At 35.6% G+C, this 15,558-nt stretch overlaps 4 protein-coding genes and 1 non-coding gene across 6 annotated transcripts; 3 read left to right on the top strand and 2 right to left on the bottom strand.

Annotated features, from left to right (window-relative positions):
* The first annotated feature begins 1,166 nt into the window (after nucleotides 1–1,166).
* On the top strand, nucleotides 1,167–3,170 carry LOC125219948 (two-component response regulator ARR18-like). Its single transcript, XM_048122054.1, has 5 exons — nucleotides 1,167–1,759; nucleotides 1,888–1,964; nucleotides 2,043–2,079; nucleotides 2,162–2,258; nucleotides 2,485–3,170. The coding sequence occupies exons 1-5, from the start codon at nucleotides 1,516–1,518 to the stop codon at nucleotides 3,014–3,016; spliced, it is 987 nt and encodes a 328-aa protein (XP_047978011.1). The 5' UTR covers nucleotides 1,167–1,515; the 3' UTR covers nucleotides 3,017–3,170.
* A 1,596-nt stretch (nucleotides 3,171–4,766) lies between these two features.
* On the bottom strand, nucleotides 4,767–4,840 carry TRNAI-AAU. Its single transcript has one exon. It is a non-coding gene; the product is annotated as a tRNA-Ile (tRNA).
* Nucleotides 4,841–5,993: 1,153 nt separating this feature from the next.
* LOC125222859 (nudix hydrolase 15, mitochondrial-like) lies at nucleotides 5,994–7,483 on the top strand. The gene is made up of 4 exons (XM_048125706.1): nucleotides 5,994–6,305; nucleotides 6,404–6,546; nucleotides 6,630–6,749; nucleotides 7,118–7,483. The coding sequence occupies exons 1-4, from the start codon at nucleotides 6,098–6,100 to the stop codon at nucleotides 7,337–7,339; spliced, it is 693 nt and encodes a 230-aa protein (XP_047981663.1). The 5' UTR covers nucleotides 5,994–6,097; the 3' UTR covers nucleotides 7,340–7,483.
* On the bottom strand, nucleotides 7,047–10,092 carry LOC125222858 (BAG family molecular chaperone regulator 4-like). Of its 2 annotated transcripts, none has more exons than XM_048125704.1 (5): nucleotides 9,871–10,092; nucleotides 8,694–8,947; nucleotides 8,456–8,602; nucleotides 7,717–8,043; nucleotides 7,047–7,331 (listed from the first exon to the last, which is right to left on the bottom strand). In XM_048125704.1, the coding sequence occupies exons 1-5, from the start codon at nucleotides 10,013–10,015 to the stop codon at nucleotides 7,302–7,304; spliced, it is 903 nt and encodes a 300-aa protein (XP_047981661.1). In that variant the 5' UTR covers nucleotides 10,016–10,092; the 3' UTR covers nucleotides 7,047–7,301. The 2 variants fall into 2 exon arrangements, with proteins under 2 accessions (XP_047981661.1, XP_047981662.1); XM_048125705.1 differs by having other exon boundaries at nucleotides 7,047–7,278; nucleotides 9,871–10,091.
* Nucleotides 10,093–11,626: 1,534 nt separating this feature from the next.
* On the top strand, nucleotides 11,627–13,542 carry LOC125221039 (receptor-like protein 6). The gene is made up of 3 exons (XM_048123164.1): nucleotides 11,627–11,640; nucleotides 11,979–12,660; nucleotides 12,976–13,542. Exons 1-3 carry the CDS (start codon nucleotides 11,627–11,629, stop codon nucleotides 13,540–13,542), a joined length of 1,263 nt encoding a protein of 420 aa, XP_047979121.1.
* The last annotated feature ends 2,016 nt before the right edge of the window (nucleotides 13,543–15,558 follow it).

Raw genomic sequence — 15,558 nt, 5'->3', positions numbered from 1 at the left:
ATGTATTTTCATCGATAAGAAACTAATTTCGTTGATGCATAAATTTCAAATTTAGTAAAATTTTCAAACTAAAGGAAGAATGAACATCTAAGATTTTTTTGGGGTGAGGGAAGGGGGGCGTGGGTCCCATGTAAGAACACACCCCGTGATTCCCGACGCAAAGGCAGGTAAAATTGCATCAAGATTTGAGAAAATGCAATTTAATAAATCAGGGTTGCATGCATGCATTTATCCTCTCAAACAGAATATATGTCCTCATGATATCTACTGCTAATTAATTTAACTACTTCTCTGTGTGATAGGGAATTGGGATTGGTTAATCTATTAAGTTTTTTTTTTCGAGTCGGAAATGTAGGATTCCGATTCGTACCTTAAATCCTTAATTCTAACTTTTATATATAAAGATCATGATGAAGTATAATATAATAACGCAACAAACTTACAGGGTTTGTGATGAAAATTAAAAATAAAAAACAGATCAAAATCTTTTATAGAAAAAAGAATAAATCGGTGGAAAAAAGAATAGCATTGAAGGACCACTACTACTTGCTGGAAAATTACACATTGAATAAATCAACAGTAAACGAGAACTAGAAGTTTTCAAATGTCACAAATGTCAAAGAGCAGGCAAAATTGAGGAGCATTTCAATAAGCAATGGTGTTTGAAATTAGAATCTTTTGATATTGATGGAATACATAAAAATGGAGGAATTCCCATCTAATTAGACAAAAGAAATTGGTGTTTCAAGACTTGTTTCCCCAAGTAACAAAGAGACAACATTAACAAAAGTTAAATTTGAACTTACTCAGACCAATTGCCTTCTTTAATTCTAGGTCTCCGCGATTAAATTTTCTCATATTTTCCAATTATTTTATTTGTAGAGTCACAAATTTCTACACTTTGGAGTCTGCGAAACTGTATAAGATGACACGATCAATAATTAAAAATATAGCATATATTAATCAAAGTCCGTGGGAAAATTTTACTTTTTTTAAAAGGTCGAGAATGGCCATGAACTGGCTTCACATGAATGCATACCTTCTTCACATCTCCATCATGAATTGATGCATCCATACACACATGGACTTATACATGCACAATTATACTACTATATGTTTACTAATTAACAAGATTCCCTTTGATTTTCAATACATAAATTATTAGTTTTAGAGGTACAAAGAGAGGAGAGAGAGAGAGAGAGACTAAGAACAAAGGGAAGTCTTTCATCTTCCTCTTATAAACATTCTAGGGTTTCTTCATTCTTCAACCTTCATAATTTTCTCTATGCAAGAGTTGTAGATCAAGATTCTACACCCTATTTTTGTTGGATCAATCTCCTTTCTTCTCCAACATGGATATCCTACGTGGCAGGATGAATTTTCATGATCTTGAGGTTGTAAGCAAGCCCTAGCTCAGCTTTGTATAGATGGATCATAGGAGATAATAGTAGTTATGTGTATCCCATTTTCTTGTGTAATTTTGTGAATTCAAGAGACAAAAAAAAGTCCAAAAAAATGGAAATTAGTGAAAAGGAATCTACGGAAACAAGCCCTTGTGAGATACTAGATGAGAGCGAAGAGCAAAACGAGAGCTATGAGGCGAAAGATGGAGGGAGCTCGAGCAACAGCACGGTGGAAGAGAGTGGCAAGAAGCCGCCGGTGAGGCCTTATGTCCGATCAAAGATGCCGAGGCTGCGATGGACGCCCGAGCTCCATCTCCGCTTTGTTCACGCAGTGGAAAGACTCGGAGGCCAAGATAGTAAGTCTACATAATTAATTTCAATTTTTTTTTGTCATTTAGATTAGTTTTGAAGAATTAGTATTAGAAGCGATTTGAGTAGTTGGAAATGTTTGATTTTGATCTCATCATATTGGTTTCTGGTGCAGGAGCTACCCCCAAATTAGTGCTTCAATTGATGGGAATTAAAGGGCTGAATATTGCTCATGTCAAGAGCCATTTGCAGGTGAGTGTTAGTTCATATAATTAGTACTGATTAAATCGGATGTAATTAAAAATAATTAAAATCCTTATGATATTCCAGATGTATAGAAGCAAAAAGACAGATGAATCCAACCAAGGTACACTTCTTGTTTCTGGTTTCGATCTTTTTTTTTTTCCGAGTAACAATTCACACTCACACCTGCTTGATGTCTCGCACAGGGCTAAAATTCATGGAAGGTGTAGATCGGAATGTATTCAATCTAAGCCAACTCCCTCTTCTTCCAAGCTTTAATCAAAGGATGAATTCCAACCTCAGGTACTAATGGCATCTGCAGAAGTCTGACTACTGGTAGAATGGTTAATGTCAGATCCCAATCTCGGGTTCAAGTCACTATGGCAAGGACTTTAAAATTTATGTCTATCCACTAAAAATGCTCCCTCTTCTTTGTGTGTGTGTAATTTTTTTCTTTAGGTTTAATTACTTTCTCAAAAATGTTAGCCACTAATTCAAGATTTGTGCCAAAAACCTAAATCTTCTTAAGGTATGGAGATCCCACATGGATGCACAACTCAAGAACCATAACAAGACAAGGATTCTACACAGAAACATTCTTGAGCAACCATTACACTAGGCCAACGAATCTCAATCCTCTCAGCCCTAGATTCCCTTCTCTCAACCGAGGGCAAAACGAGGAGCACGAACAAGGGCTACTGCATAAGCAAGAACTCTGGCTTGGTCAATCCAGACAAAACCCTATCGAGATAGACTCATTCAAGCTGCAAAAATTTCAACAAAAAAGCCACGAAAGAGAGAAATTAGGGCTTGGTAAGAGAAAAGCATCGGATGCTGAGCTCGATCTTAACTTGTCGCTAGGGCTCGAATCAGGAAACGGTGATGATGATGACGAAGAAGAAGAAGAAGATGATGATGGTGATAACAAAGAATTAGGGCTATCGCTCAACACGGTTCCGGAAGCTTCCAAGGATGTGATGAGGAAGAAGATAAAGGGTGATTTTGCAAATGTTGGTGATGAGAAAGCAATAGGGGCGAGTACTCTGGATCTGACTCTATGAATGTAGGTGAAAAATTCTAAGTGAGATCTTGAGGTACTTGTTGCTTATGGAAATTTAAATTATTACATGCATTGATGATTTTATGATTGTCTTGTAGCACCAACATTTATATGCTAATAACAATATATAGTAGTACAAAATGTGTTGTTTCTCACTTTTTGGTTTTTATGTTGTTTGGTTTGGCAAATTAATGTTTCTTGGGATGGTAAAAGGCTTTTTTTGTACTACCAAAATTTTCTCAACTGAAAATAAAAAAAATTGGGAAAAGTTAAGTTGTACTGATATCAGTCTAGTGGAATATTTGTAGTTTTGATTATTCAAATCATAATATGGCTTTCTAAATGTGCTAGAGTACTCATTTCTGGGGATTATGGCCTCGTCAATATATATGTTGGAATTTATTGTTTTCATGGATAATATTGTATATAAATCTAAATTAAAAACTTTATCCTTGTTATCTCTTGGAAAATGGTGCGGTGATGATACATTTAAACGAAGATAAATAGGTGAATAACCATTTATATTCAACCTCTCTGTATAGGGATATGAAAGATGATAGTATCTAACTAAAGGTGGATATTTATCATGCTCACTGAAAACCACATTTTTAGAGCCGACATCATTGCATTAATTGGACATCAATGAAATTATGATTGTGTAGTGAAAATGAAATTTTTGGTTCTTAATTTGCTATGTTATGTAATCCTCTAACAAAGAGATGCATTTTACAGTAGATCTTCATAATCTAGTAGTTCTTCATTCTCATAACTAACTGTCATCGGTAGCGTGCGTTATATTGCTAACTATTTATATTGTTAACTCATCAATGTAGTGTATTAAAAATGTTAATATGGTGACATTAAAATGTCAACACATAATATCAACATAGTATTATATTGAAGTTCAACAAAATCATGTGTTGACATTTTAATGTCATCGTGTTGACATTTTTAATACATTGCGTTGATGAGTTAACGAGTTAATAACTTAAGAAAGTTAGCAATTGATCACACCCCGTCTCCTGTGTATATATAATAAACTTAAGTGTAGGTTTTGATGAGCATCAGTTAACGTATATTACGTTTTAATTAGTATATATCCAAGGATTGAGATTTTGATCTTATCTAATTTATAATATTTCATAATAAATTTTCCAATGCATGCACACGGTTTTAGCACAAAACCTCGTAATATTAGATTTTTTTTTTCTTAACTACACAAGTGTTTGCGGGGAAGAACATGGCTATATTTTTTTCTAGCTATCATATTTATAGCATGAAATAAATGTAAAGATAGACAAAAAAACAGAAGAAAGATAGACAAAAAATGAAAAGAATATAAAAAAATTCATAAATGCAAAGAAGAAGAATTAAAGGTAAACTGGAAATTAAAAGAACAAAAAGAAGTACTAGTAGAATGATAAAGTAGAAAATTAAAAAGGCAAAATAAATTTTCCAATGCATGCACACGGTTTTAGCACAAAACCTCGTAATATTAGATTTTTTTTTCTTAACTACACAAGTGTTTGCGGGGAAGAACATGGCTATATTTTTTTCTAGCTATCATATTTATAGCATGAAATAAATGTAAAGATAGACAAAAAAACAGAAGAAAGATAGACAAAAAATGAAAAGAATATAAAAAAATTCATAAATGCAAAGAAGAAGAATTATAGGTAAACTGGAAATTAAAAGAACAAAAAGAAGTACTAGTAGAATGATAAACTAGAAAATTAAAAAGGCAAAATAATTGGCCCATGCAGGTTTCGAACCTGCGACCTTCGCGTTATTAGCACGACGCTCTAACCAACTGAGCTAATAGGCCATTACGTTTAAATTTATCCGAACACATTAGATAACTTATTAAAATCTTACATTGGTAAACTAAAATGGTGGCGTTCATTACTATTGAATAATATGATTACGCATTGGATAAGATGTAGCCCACGCATCTAATCCCACTTTTAAACTAGACTTGCCAATTATTCTACCACTCAAATTATAGCATTAATACCGTTCCTTCACCAGACTTCCAAGTATATATGTAATATGTTTCGATTTTAAATTAATGTTTCAAAATCAATTTATTAAATTCTGTTTTTTTCCCCATTCTTATGTTAATTTTAGTTAAAAGTGACAAAAACGAAAATTAGAGGAATAAATCACTAAAGGTTGATTAAAAGTTGAGTTTGTTTCTTCTACTTGAATTTTGTCCTTGCCCCAAATTCCGTGGTTATATACTATATATTCATAGACAAGTCATCAATAATGCAGTATAAAAAGTGGATGCAACAGTGTGATCACCTATTTTTGTATATAGTTAGGGCATATAATTATAATTAGTTCTGTCCTAACCCTCCTTTCCAGGCTAAGCATAGTTGAGTTGGCCTAATTTGCTTATATTTAATGGTTAGACCTGGGACCTCTCCACTACACTATTACGTTAATTAACCTCTTTTTATGCCCTTCATTTTTGGGGTAGGCGTGTACATTACAATTGACATACACCCTAACTAATCCAACTAGATTCATAGATTTCAGAATTAAGAAAATGTTTTACTCTTTCGTTCTATAATGTGTTTTAATTGGAAATATATATAGTATCATCTTGTACACTACCACTATAAAAAAAAAATTGTAATTTTGTTCCTTCTAATCATTAAATTTTGATGCCAAACAGTGTTAATACAATTCTAGATCTAAATTTGAAAAGTCGTCCTCTTTAGGGAAACTATAAAATCTATATGCGTTTATTTTCAACTCTATTTCAAATTAGGTTACAAAATAATACATGCGGCTTATAAGTAGGAAAATGTAGTATTAATTGCATACAGTATGCAAAGAGATGTCACTATAAATTGAAGGAATCAAATTCTAAAAGTAAAGCCTGCATATTCTACACAAACAGTATCTCCATCAAGCATCTTCCATCAAAATCACCACTTTGATTCCAAACACCACCAGATTTCATTTTCATGCACCATTTTTTCACAATGCAGAAACCTACATCCACCCACTTTTCTTTATAAATGCTAGCATTTTTCGTTGAAAAAAGAACAAATTAATCACACTATTATTCACCATGGATAGCTCCCAAAGTGATGATCCCATCACGGAAAACAGCCCAACCAACAAACTCGAACTCGGCTCGTTTACTCCGAGCCCTTCCATGATGACTAAGGAAATGAGGAAGAAACGAGCCGCGGTTCTGATATGCATTTTTAAAGGGACAGAAGGCGAGCTCCGCGTGATTCTTACTAGACGATCGATGAAGCTGTCGTCTCATCCAGGTTAATTTCCTCTCTCACTCTCTCCCAACCACTCCTAGCTACTAGCAATAGAAAAACTTGTTTTTTATGTTATAAATAAATAAATTGTTGTGTTGTAGGAGATGTAGCATTGCCCGGTGGAAAGATGGACGAATGTGACGTTGATGACTCTGCAACTGCTCTCAGAGAAGCCATGGAGGAAATTGGTTTGGATCCGAATCTTGTCCGGGTCGTGGCCAATTTAGAGCCATTCATTTCATCGGTAGAGTTTTACATTTCAATCTCGTATTTTATCAAAATATGAGAATGGTAGACGATAAGAAATAGAGGATCTTGCGTTTGCAGAATTTACTAAGGGTGGTGCCGGTCGTAGGGGTGCTATCGAGAGTGGAAGATTTCAAGCCGGTGCTTAATTCAGATGAAGTTGATGCTATATTTGACGCACCATTAGCAATGTTTCTCGAGGTTTGCCAATTTAATTTTTATTTATTGGGGTCTATCAGAAATATTTTGCACTGTAATTTTTGGTGAAATCTACAGTGACCAGATAGATTATTGCTGCTATCAAATTCATGGTTCCTAATAAAAATAGTGATTTTTGCACTGTAATTTTTTATTTATTGGGGTCTATCAGAAATATTTTGCACTGTATTTAAAAATAGTGAAAATAGAAGCCTGTGAAACAATAGCGTTACATTTGAGGTCACACCTTTTCAATAGTATTGTGTAATATGATAGTAAGAACTGAATTAAATATAATAGTGAACACAAAAATATACTCTCATAACAGAAAATCAAAATCCGAAATTTACAGATTTCTGAGATTATTGTAGGAAGAAGGGCGCCACAAGTGCTTGGAGAAGGAATGGGAAGGCTGGAAATATGCTTGCCACATGTTCGAGTTCGAATCCGAGCAGGGCAATTTCGTGGTCGGAGGATTGACTGCAAGCATTCTAATTCATGCAGCTTCGATTATCTATCAAAGGTCTCCATCCTTCGATCAAAACCTTCAAGATTTTAGTGAACTGCAGTGGACTTTAACCACTCCTAAATGAAACAAACATTCACAATATTTAACAATATCAAATGTATGTTTGGATTTATGTTCTCTCAAATTGTTACTAGCTTGAAAAGTATGTAATCAATAACATTTTCACACACATCCAAGAAAAAGCAGCAAAAGCAAACATTCCCTTAAATCATCAAATTTATGCATCACATGGATAAGAACAAGATGTCAAATAGTAGTATTAAGAAATGTGATGACTCTCCATCCACCAGTTGAGGTATATTCTTTAGGCACAATATCATCAATTTTTTTGCACCCAGAAAGGGACAGACAATATTCCCTTAAATCATGCATGAGTTCTCCATAAACAACAGCTCCAAACAATGGCCTAATTAATCATAGCTTTCCCAATCCCTCAGTTACCTTAGTAGGAGATGGCAAGCAGGAAGGGGAAGAAGACGGCACAGGGGTAGAGTCGGGAAAGGAAACCGGAACTGGTGTATTAGAAGAAGACATCACTGAGGCACAGGTAGATTCAGGGACAGGGGCAGGCGCGTGGAGAGGGTCCGATGGAATAATGCCGTTTGAAGATGGTTCACTGGACTCGGTGCTTGCACTTTCAGTTCCATGCTCAAAAGTCTCACATTGAGTTGTGTCAGATGCAGTAGTACTATTATTGTTGATATCGTGATTAGCGTTTCTTGACTTGAGTGTATCCACTGTTTCGACAAGGCTCTGCACCCGACGTACCTGGAGATAATAAAAGTTAATTACGGTCCAGCAAGAGAGAATGTTAGTAGAGAAAGCACAAAAAAAGGAGAAAATAAATGAGCATGACAGTCACAAATTGTCAATCTCACAATCAGATTCTGACTCATATGTAAATGTTTGCGATACATAGGTGTCAACATATCCATTAATATTTCGGACTATCCAACAAAAGAACTTCTGAAGCACAAGGAGGGTATGAACTTTGCATACAAACTGTATTTTTTTGGTTAACGCAATGGTTCAAAACCACCAAATCCCTTCACTTTTACAAAGATGTGTGTCCATTAACGGAAATCTACAATGAGCATACCGTGCTAGATAACCATGGAGCGCACATACGTACAAGGTTAAAGAATGAACTGATTTACTTCGTTAGTAATATAATACTGACCTCCATCTTTCTCTTGACTCTTCCCTCCCCTTCAGCTTCAATGCCATCCAATTTGAGCAACTGCCTCATGAGCATCTCAGTCAAATAAAGAAAACCCTTGTCATCAACCTTCGTTCCACCATCAACAACAGCTTGTAAAGCGGCTACCTATTGAAAAGCAAAAGGAGCACATCATTTACCACTCAATCAACCATGGGCTAAAAAGAAGTTACAACGTCTCTATTATGAAGGTGCCAACCTGATCAGCGAGCTTGTCAACCTCTTCCCTGACTTTAGCAACAGCTCCATCTCCTCGAGAGACCACAACGGTTTCCACTTCTTCAGGGATTTTCTGCACGGAAATCGTGTCCTCCACAGCCAAAACTTTGGAACCATCCTTTACACCAGCTTCGTGGAGATGATCATCATCTTCCTTCTCTTTACCTCTGAACAAGAGCTTTAAGGTCTCTGGTTTCAGTCCAACTTCTTGAGCAACTAACGATTTGAGATCACCTGCATCCATATAAACGAATTCGGAACATATACTCAGTAAATGTACAAAGAAAATATTCCATCTGAAGCATTCCACAAACTATGTCCATCGGCTCATACTTTTTTTTTGGGTAAATAAATTTAAATTTAAAGGCCATGCCACGGAGGACTCGAAACTTAGACCTTTTGAATCCTCGAAACTTAGACCTCTCTACCGCTTAGCCAACTCACACACATAAAACCGTGTTGGGTAAACTTTTTATAGTGACTGATTCCACCGTATGCAGCCCCATACTCCAGAAATCCAAGGGTTTTTTTGGAGGAAATTCAGTTCCACTAATGTTGATAAGAGGGTTCGACCTCGGCACCTTAGTCAACAATGTCTAAGCTCCTTACCGCTAGGACAAAGACGAGTCGCGCTATAACCAGCAAGCCCGAAGAAAGAATGAGCCTCGAAGGATCTTTAAACCATAACTTGCCAAACAAAAAGAATATAAAATCAGCATGTACAAAACCCATGGAAACTGACCATGATGAACTCAAATTGCAAAATGAGCTTAGTTTCTAGCAAAGAATGTCACTCCATACACATGTAAGTAATACCAACATTATATGATCAAAAGAAGAGAATAGCCGAGATGAACTCCAAATTAGGGCTCCGCCACAAACACTGATCAATTTCTCCAATTTTCCTATTATTGACAACGGTGAGAATGCACAAATAGACCCAATTTTATAAGAATTACACCATGAAACACACAAAACTGAACCTATAACAGCTCAAAAACACATGAAAATAAAAAATTAAAAAATCAGTAACAACAGATGCAGAACAACACAAAAATACGAAAACAGACAAAAGCATCAAATTTTCACCTGGCGTGTGACGACTGCTTCACGCAGAGGATTGTAAAAATAAAGAAAGAGAAAGGGAAATAGAATACCAAAAGTGGAATTAGAGGGCACGGCAACTTGAAGTTGGTTGGGACCGTGAGAGACTGTGATGTTGTAAATGTCTGAGCCAGTCTCGGACTTCAATTTCAGCCCGATTGCAGCATTTGTAGAGTTCGAATTTAAACCCTCCATCATCGGAAATAGAGCAGATTGCGCAGCAAAGTGTGAACACAAGTTTATTCTGATTTTTTCGAAGCGAGGGTTTAAGACCTTAGAATTACGGTAATGGCGGTTTGACGCGTATAATTACGAGTGGCCGCTGCCTCTGCAGTGCGAGTTGGTCAAGTTCTTACGGTTTGAGCCACTTTTTAAGTCACGCTATTTTGATGATATCTTTGGATTACAAAGGCCCAACATGAAATATTTTTTACTACTACTTCACATAGACAAATGTTTGGTTGGTGGAAGTAAAGTCGATAAAGAAAAATGATTTCTGAAAAATGAATCTTATGATTCTTAATAACACGATTCTTAATAATTTTACTTTTAAAATATCAAGATTTTAAATTTATATTTTATCCAAACATAAAATTAAGAATAATTATTATTATTTATTTATAAAAAAAGAATAATATTATAAATTTTTAATAAATTATTAATTATAAATAATTATTATTATGTTATTATATTTATTATTATGATGGATAAGTTAAATATGGAGTATTTATTATAATATATAATAATATAATTATAATTATAGTTACATAGAGTATTATACTAATTTATTATTATAATAACTATAATAATTATTATATCATAATTATAATATGAACAGATATTATAATTGAATAAATTTTATAAATTAAAATTACACCATGAATTTATTTATTAATTATTAATTTATTAAATATAATTATTATTATTTATTATATAATTTATATTATATAATTATATTTTAATTATTTAATAAATTATTAATTTCTATTATGGATTATTATAAAATATAGTTATAATTGTGATAATTTTAATTGTAGTTATTTATTATAGTGAAATTAAATATAATTTATAATTTTAAATTATTTTTAAAACATTGTCAATAATTATAATAAAACTATACTATATTGTTTAAATATGTACGAATTCTAGAATTGGGAAAAAGAATACCTAAGAAAAGAAAAGTTAGGATTCAGAATCCTAGAAAGTTGTACTAACTTTCCTTGTCCTCAGATTCTTATTACTTTCCCAAATTTAATTAAAAACCAAAACAAATACATGGATTTAAAATTTAAGGAATCAGATTACTTTTCCAGACAGAATCCTGGTAACCAAATATGACCAAAGAATTTTACAATTTCCAAACAAAAATAAGGGAATGCACTAAATTAAAACATAAATAAACCTTTTTATATGATTTATATAGACTTCAAACTTTTTATACGAATTATATATTTATCCGATTTATTATGAACTCACTAGACTAAAGGCTAATTTAATTATATTGTTAAGGATAAAATTTATGTTACACCCTCCCACATCCAAACACTTATCAGAAGAATTGTACGACTAAGATAAGTTGAACATGTTGCTTACTAACTTATTGCCCTTACGGAAGTATAGTAGACATCAGACTAACTTCTAAAACAGATAAACACTCATAATTCATCCTTGTACTATCCCCTAAACAGATTTTTCTCTAGAATTTTCATTTGATGTGTTAGCTTCTAAATTTTTGTTGAAGAGACATCTAATAATAGGAAAATATTGTATTATATTGTTGCACCAAAATAATATACATAAAAGGGATGAATGTCATTTAATCCGTAACTTCTAAAATTAAAATATAAAATTATAACTTTTAAATATTTTTCAATGATTTCACAATTGTCAAAATTGAAAATAATCAAAATATTGATCCCTAGAATCATGAACTATGAGTGACTTCTAGTATTTACGCATGCTTTGAAATTGGTTTTAATAGAAATTTAATATTGGATTTATAACCCTTGAATGACGCGGGTCCATAAATGAGTCAGGCCGAATTATAGGTTAAGCCAGCCTATGTATCGTATTTAGGATGGCTCAAGTTATCTGAGTTGGGCCCCATTTAAATTGAGCCATAAGCTATCCCACAAATGTGATTGCCTAACATATGATTCAGAAAAGGCCTAACATATGATTCCTCAGCCTCAACAAAGCTCGTCCACTGGAACGAATCCGTGGACTTATGCCAATGGGAAGGCCTAAAATGCAATTCCAATAGTCGCGTTTCAGGTCTTGATCTAAGTGGTGAATCAATCTCCGCTGGGATCGACGACACCAACACCCTGTTCAAGCTCACACATCTGCAGAGCTTGAGCTTGGGCTCGACACAAAACGGCTTTGATTCTGTAGAGTTGTCATCTCAGTTCGGACGCCTCATCAAGCTAAGGTATCTGAACCTCAGCAACTCTGGCTTCTCAAGCCAGATTCCTCTGAGTTCATCAAACTTGACGAGGTTAGTTGTGCTTGATCTCTCCAACAAATACTACTCATCTCTTACTCTTGAGAATCCCGATCTTGGAAGACTGGTTCGAAACCTTACGAGCCTGAGAGAGCTTTATCTTGACATAGTGAAGATTTCTGCAGATGGGAATGACTGGAGCAGTACTCTATCATCACATCTCCCAAATTTGAGAGTTCTGAGCTTGTCTGATGCACATCTCCCAGGCCCTCCTGGCTCTTCCTTGCTAAAACTGCAATCGCTTTCAGTTATTCGTCTTGATGGAAACGCCTTCTCTTCTCCTTTTTCCTCATTTTTCGCGGATTTCTCTAATCTGAAAGTATTCTCCATAAGCTATCTGGTACGGTTCCTAGAAAACTTTTCCAAATGAAGAATCTGCAAACAATCGACTTGGGATTCAATCGCCATCTTGAGGGCCCGTTGCCTGAGTTTCCTGTCGATGGATCTCTTGAAAAGTTGATGCTTAGTTACAATAACTTTTCAGGAAATTTACCAGAGTCTATAGGCAATCTTAGAATGCTGACAAATCTTGATATTAGAAGTAACAGTTTTTCCGGGCCAATTCCAAGTACAATCAAGAACCTTAAATTGCTTGTCTATTTGGACCTCTCCCAAAACCAGTTTTCTGGTTATGTCCCTTCCTTCTTTCTTGAAGAATCTTAATGTGTTGAATCTTGGTAGCAACAGATTAAGAGGAGAAATTGGTCATGAATCTCTCTGGAAAGGCCTTGACAATCTAGAGTTTCTTGATTTCAGTGAGAATTTATTACAAGGTGAATTGCCACTATCCTTGTTGGCTTTGCCACAGCTCAAAACACTACTTCTCTTCAACAATACCTTTTCTGGTTCAACCAAAGTCTCAACAAACACTTCATCTCCCCTAGAATATGCTGACTTAAGCAACAATGCTCTAGAAGGTTCCATACCTCAGATCTTCTTCCAGATGCAGAATCTTTATAGCCTCTCCCTTTCTTCAAACAAACTCAGTGGCTCGCTACGCCTCTCGGATTTCAGCAAGCTGACAAATCTTGCGAGCTTAGATCTTCCCCACAACAAACTGTCCATACATGTTGAAGAAAGAGTGCAACTGTCTAAATTGTTTCCGCTGTTAGAAACTCTGATGCTAGCATCTTGCAACCTCTACAAGATCCTGAATCTGCAAAACCACCATATGCTTGACACGCTCTTTATCGTCACACTTATTTTGAATCAAGCCCTTTGAAGGAGTGAAGTTGGATGACAACCACGACAAAACCTTCGTGTGATAGCTAGGATGAGATAGGTCCACCTTCTTTGGTGGGATGCTTCTTCGGCTTGTGTCACCACCATAATGTCGAGGGTTTGAGCTCCCCCTTGATTTACTTGAGACTTCCTCCCCCATTAACCACTCATGCACTTTATGATGACCATGATTCCTCATACTCCTAGAGTGAGACTCTCCATGGAACTTTGGTCTCGCTCCTTTCTACTCCCTCTATCAAGTCCATCATCATGGTACCTTGACTTGTAGCCACTCTTATCATGTCTCTCTCGGTCACTAGGTGCTACGGAATGGTTATGCCTAACTCGATTTCTAAGGAGAGATATATCCTCATGGTATGACGTAAATCCTCCTTGCATAGAATTCACAATTCCCCGCACCTCGTGCATCTCCTTCATGATTGAGGAAAACATCTCTTTGAGGGTGTCGTCGGATGTGGACGCGATGTCGTCCCCATCCTCCCTTCTAGGCGAATTGTGCCTAGAATTCCTCGTATGTGGTGGCATTTTCGGGTACCTACAAAGAAGATAAAAAGGACTAGGGACACATCCCTTTTGTTAGTAACACAAACAACGCACACACCCAAGAATGGAGATTTTAGTAAGGAGCTCACTTCCTAACCCACAAAGTATGTCCCCAATTCCCCAAACTCACACCCCCAATGTCTCTCGAAAGGCTTAGAGATTTAGTGGCTAGATACTCTCCCTCACTTTCTCTCGATGATGTAATCCCAAGGGTTGCACAAATAGCACAAACAAGATACACAACTAGGCAAGTGAAAACTAGTTCAAGAAGCCACAAGATTAGTGAAAGTAGGGTGCAAGGCCAAAGGGACAAAACAACAAACAATTTGTGTGCACAATTTCAACCAACAACAATAGACCAAACAATTGATGAAATGTTGGCCTACAACTTTTAGACAATTAAATTGACGTACCCAAGAACACATATATCAATTTATAGCTAAAGCCCATAGATTGAACTTGAGATCTCTCCTTTTTTTTTTGACAATTTTTCTAACAATTTTCACCCTTTGGGGATTTTTTTTTTTTTTTTGCTTACAAGAACAAGAACCAATGGCTCTGATACCAAATAATGTGAATCCTCTAGATTGAAGACTCATGAACTTGCCCCAAACTTATTCTTGTAAATAAACCCAACAAATAAACTAGATAAACCAAGAAATGGAACGAGAAAAATGGATAAAAGGATAGAGGATGGATTAGTGTTATGATTTAGGTGAAGAACAAGAAAGAAATCCCAAAGGCACTTTCACATACAAACACCTAATGGCTCCACAAACTAGCAACACAAGAACTAGCAAGCATACCTTTACAATCAACCTTAGCCCGGCAAAAGATTGAATGCAGCCCGAAGGAATTTGATAAGTCTTCAAAAGATGAAGAAGGTGAGCTCTCAAATATGGAGAAATTGTCTCTTACAAATATTCAAAAGCTGAAGACAAAAACCCTAGACATAGGTATTTATACTAGAGGTTAAAACTGCAAAACAAAAGAGAAAAAAGGAGCAAAAATCGCAAGTTTTTCCTCTCCAGACCGGGCAAATTCTCTGTGGTCGGGCGTTTTGCTTGTTGGATTGCGCGGCTTTTGTAAAACGACCATAACTTCCTCATCCGGGCTCCGATTGAGGCGTGTAAGGTACTCACGCGAAGCTATTTTGACGAAGAACACAATGATGGTCTTAGAAGAGAATTTGGACACCATATTGATAGGCAAATTCTGGTTTGAGTCAGACCTCCGAATCTGGCTTGGCTCCTTGTCATATCTCCACTTTCTTTTCGGACCCCAATCAACCCATGGCCCTCGATGTCGTTGCATCCTATGATTGTGAATCCCCGGATTCACATCAGACTATGATTCTTGTTCTGTCCACAAAATTTGGGAACTTGGTGAATGAGTGAATGTACATGTGTACTATGTATAATTTCTTAATAAAAGCGATGCGATTCCTGTTGAA

Source organism: Salvia hispanica, chromosome 4, assembly GCF_023119035.1.
Source record: "Salvia hispanica cultivar TCC Black 2014 chromosome 4, UniMelb_Shisp_WGS_1.0, whole genome shotgun sequence".
Taxonomy (NCBI): domain Eukaryota; kingdom Viridiplantae; phylum Streptophyta; class Magnoliopsida; order Lamiales; family Lamiaceae; genus Salvia; species Salvia hispanica.
This window is presented reverse-complemented; position numbering and strand designations above follow the sequence as displayed.

What these genes read in the sequence shown, in the direction of transcription:
- LOC125219948 (XM_048122054.1), top strand. Translation starts at nt 1,516, where the DNA reads ATGGAAATTAGTGAAAAGGAATCTACGGAAACAAGCCCTTGTGAGATA. An exon ending in ATGTCAAGAGCCATTTGCAG is followed by an intron (nt 1,965 to 2,042) that starts GTGAGTGTTAGT and finishes ATGATATTCCAG; the next exon opens with ATGTATAGAAGCAAAAAGAC. An exon ending in GACAGATGAATCCAACCAAG is followed by an intron (nt 2,080 to 2,161) that starts GTACACTTCTTG and finishes TGTCTCGCACAG; the next exon opens with GGCTAAAATTCATGGAAGGT.
- LOC125222859 (XM_048125706.1), top strand. Translation starts at nt 6,098, where the DNA reads ATGGATAGCTCCCAAAGTGATGATCCCATCACGGAAAACAGCCCAACC. An exon ending in GAAGCTGTCGTCTCATCCAG is followed by an intron (nt 6,306 to 6,403) that starts GTTAATTTCCTC and finishes GTTGTGTTGTAG; the next exon opens with GAGATGTAGCATTGCCCGGT. An exon ending in TAGAGCCATTCATTTCATCG is followed by an intron (nt 6,547 to 6,629) that starts GTAGAGTTTTAC and finishes TTGCGTTTGCAG; the next exon opens with AATTTACTAAGGGTGGTGCC.
- LOC125222858 (XM_048125704.1), bottom strand. Translation starts at nt 10,015, where the DNA reads ATGATGGAGGGTTTAAATTCGAACTCTACAAATGCTGCAATCGGGCTG. An exon ending in GCCCTCTAATTCCACTTTTG is followed by an intron (nt 8,948 to 9,870) that starts GTATTCTATTTC and finishes ATATGGATGCAG; the next exon opens with GTGATCTCAAATCGTTAGTT. An exon ending in TTGACAAGCTCGCTGATCAG is followed by an intron (nt 8,603 to 8,693) that starts GTTGGCACCTTC and finishes GCTTTTCAATAG; the next exon opens with GTAGCCGCTTTACAAGCTGT.
- LOC125221039 (XM_048123164.1), top strand. An exon ending in TATTCTCCATAAGCTATCTG is followed by an intron (nt 12,661 to 12,975) that starts GTACGGTTCCTA and finishes TCTTTCTTGAAG; the next exon opens with AATCTTAATGTGTTGAATCT.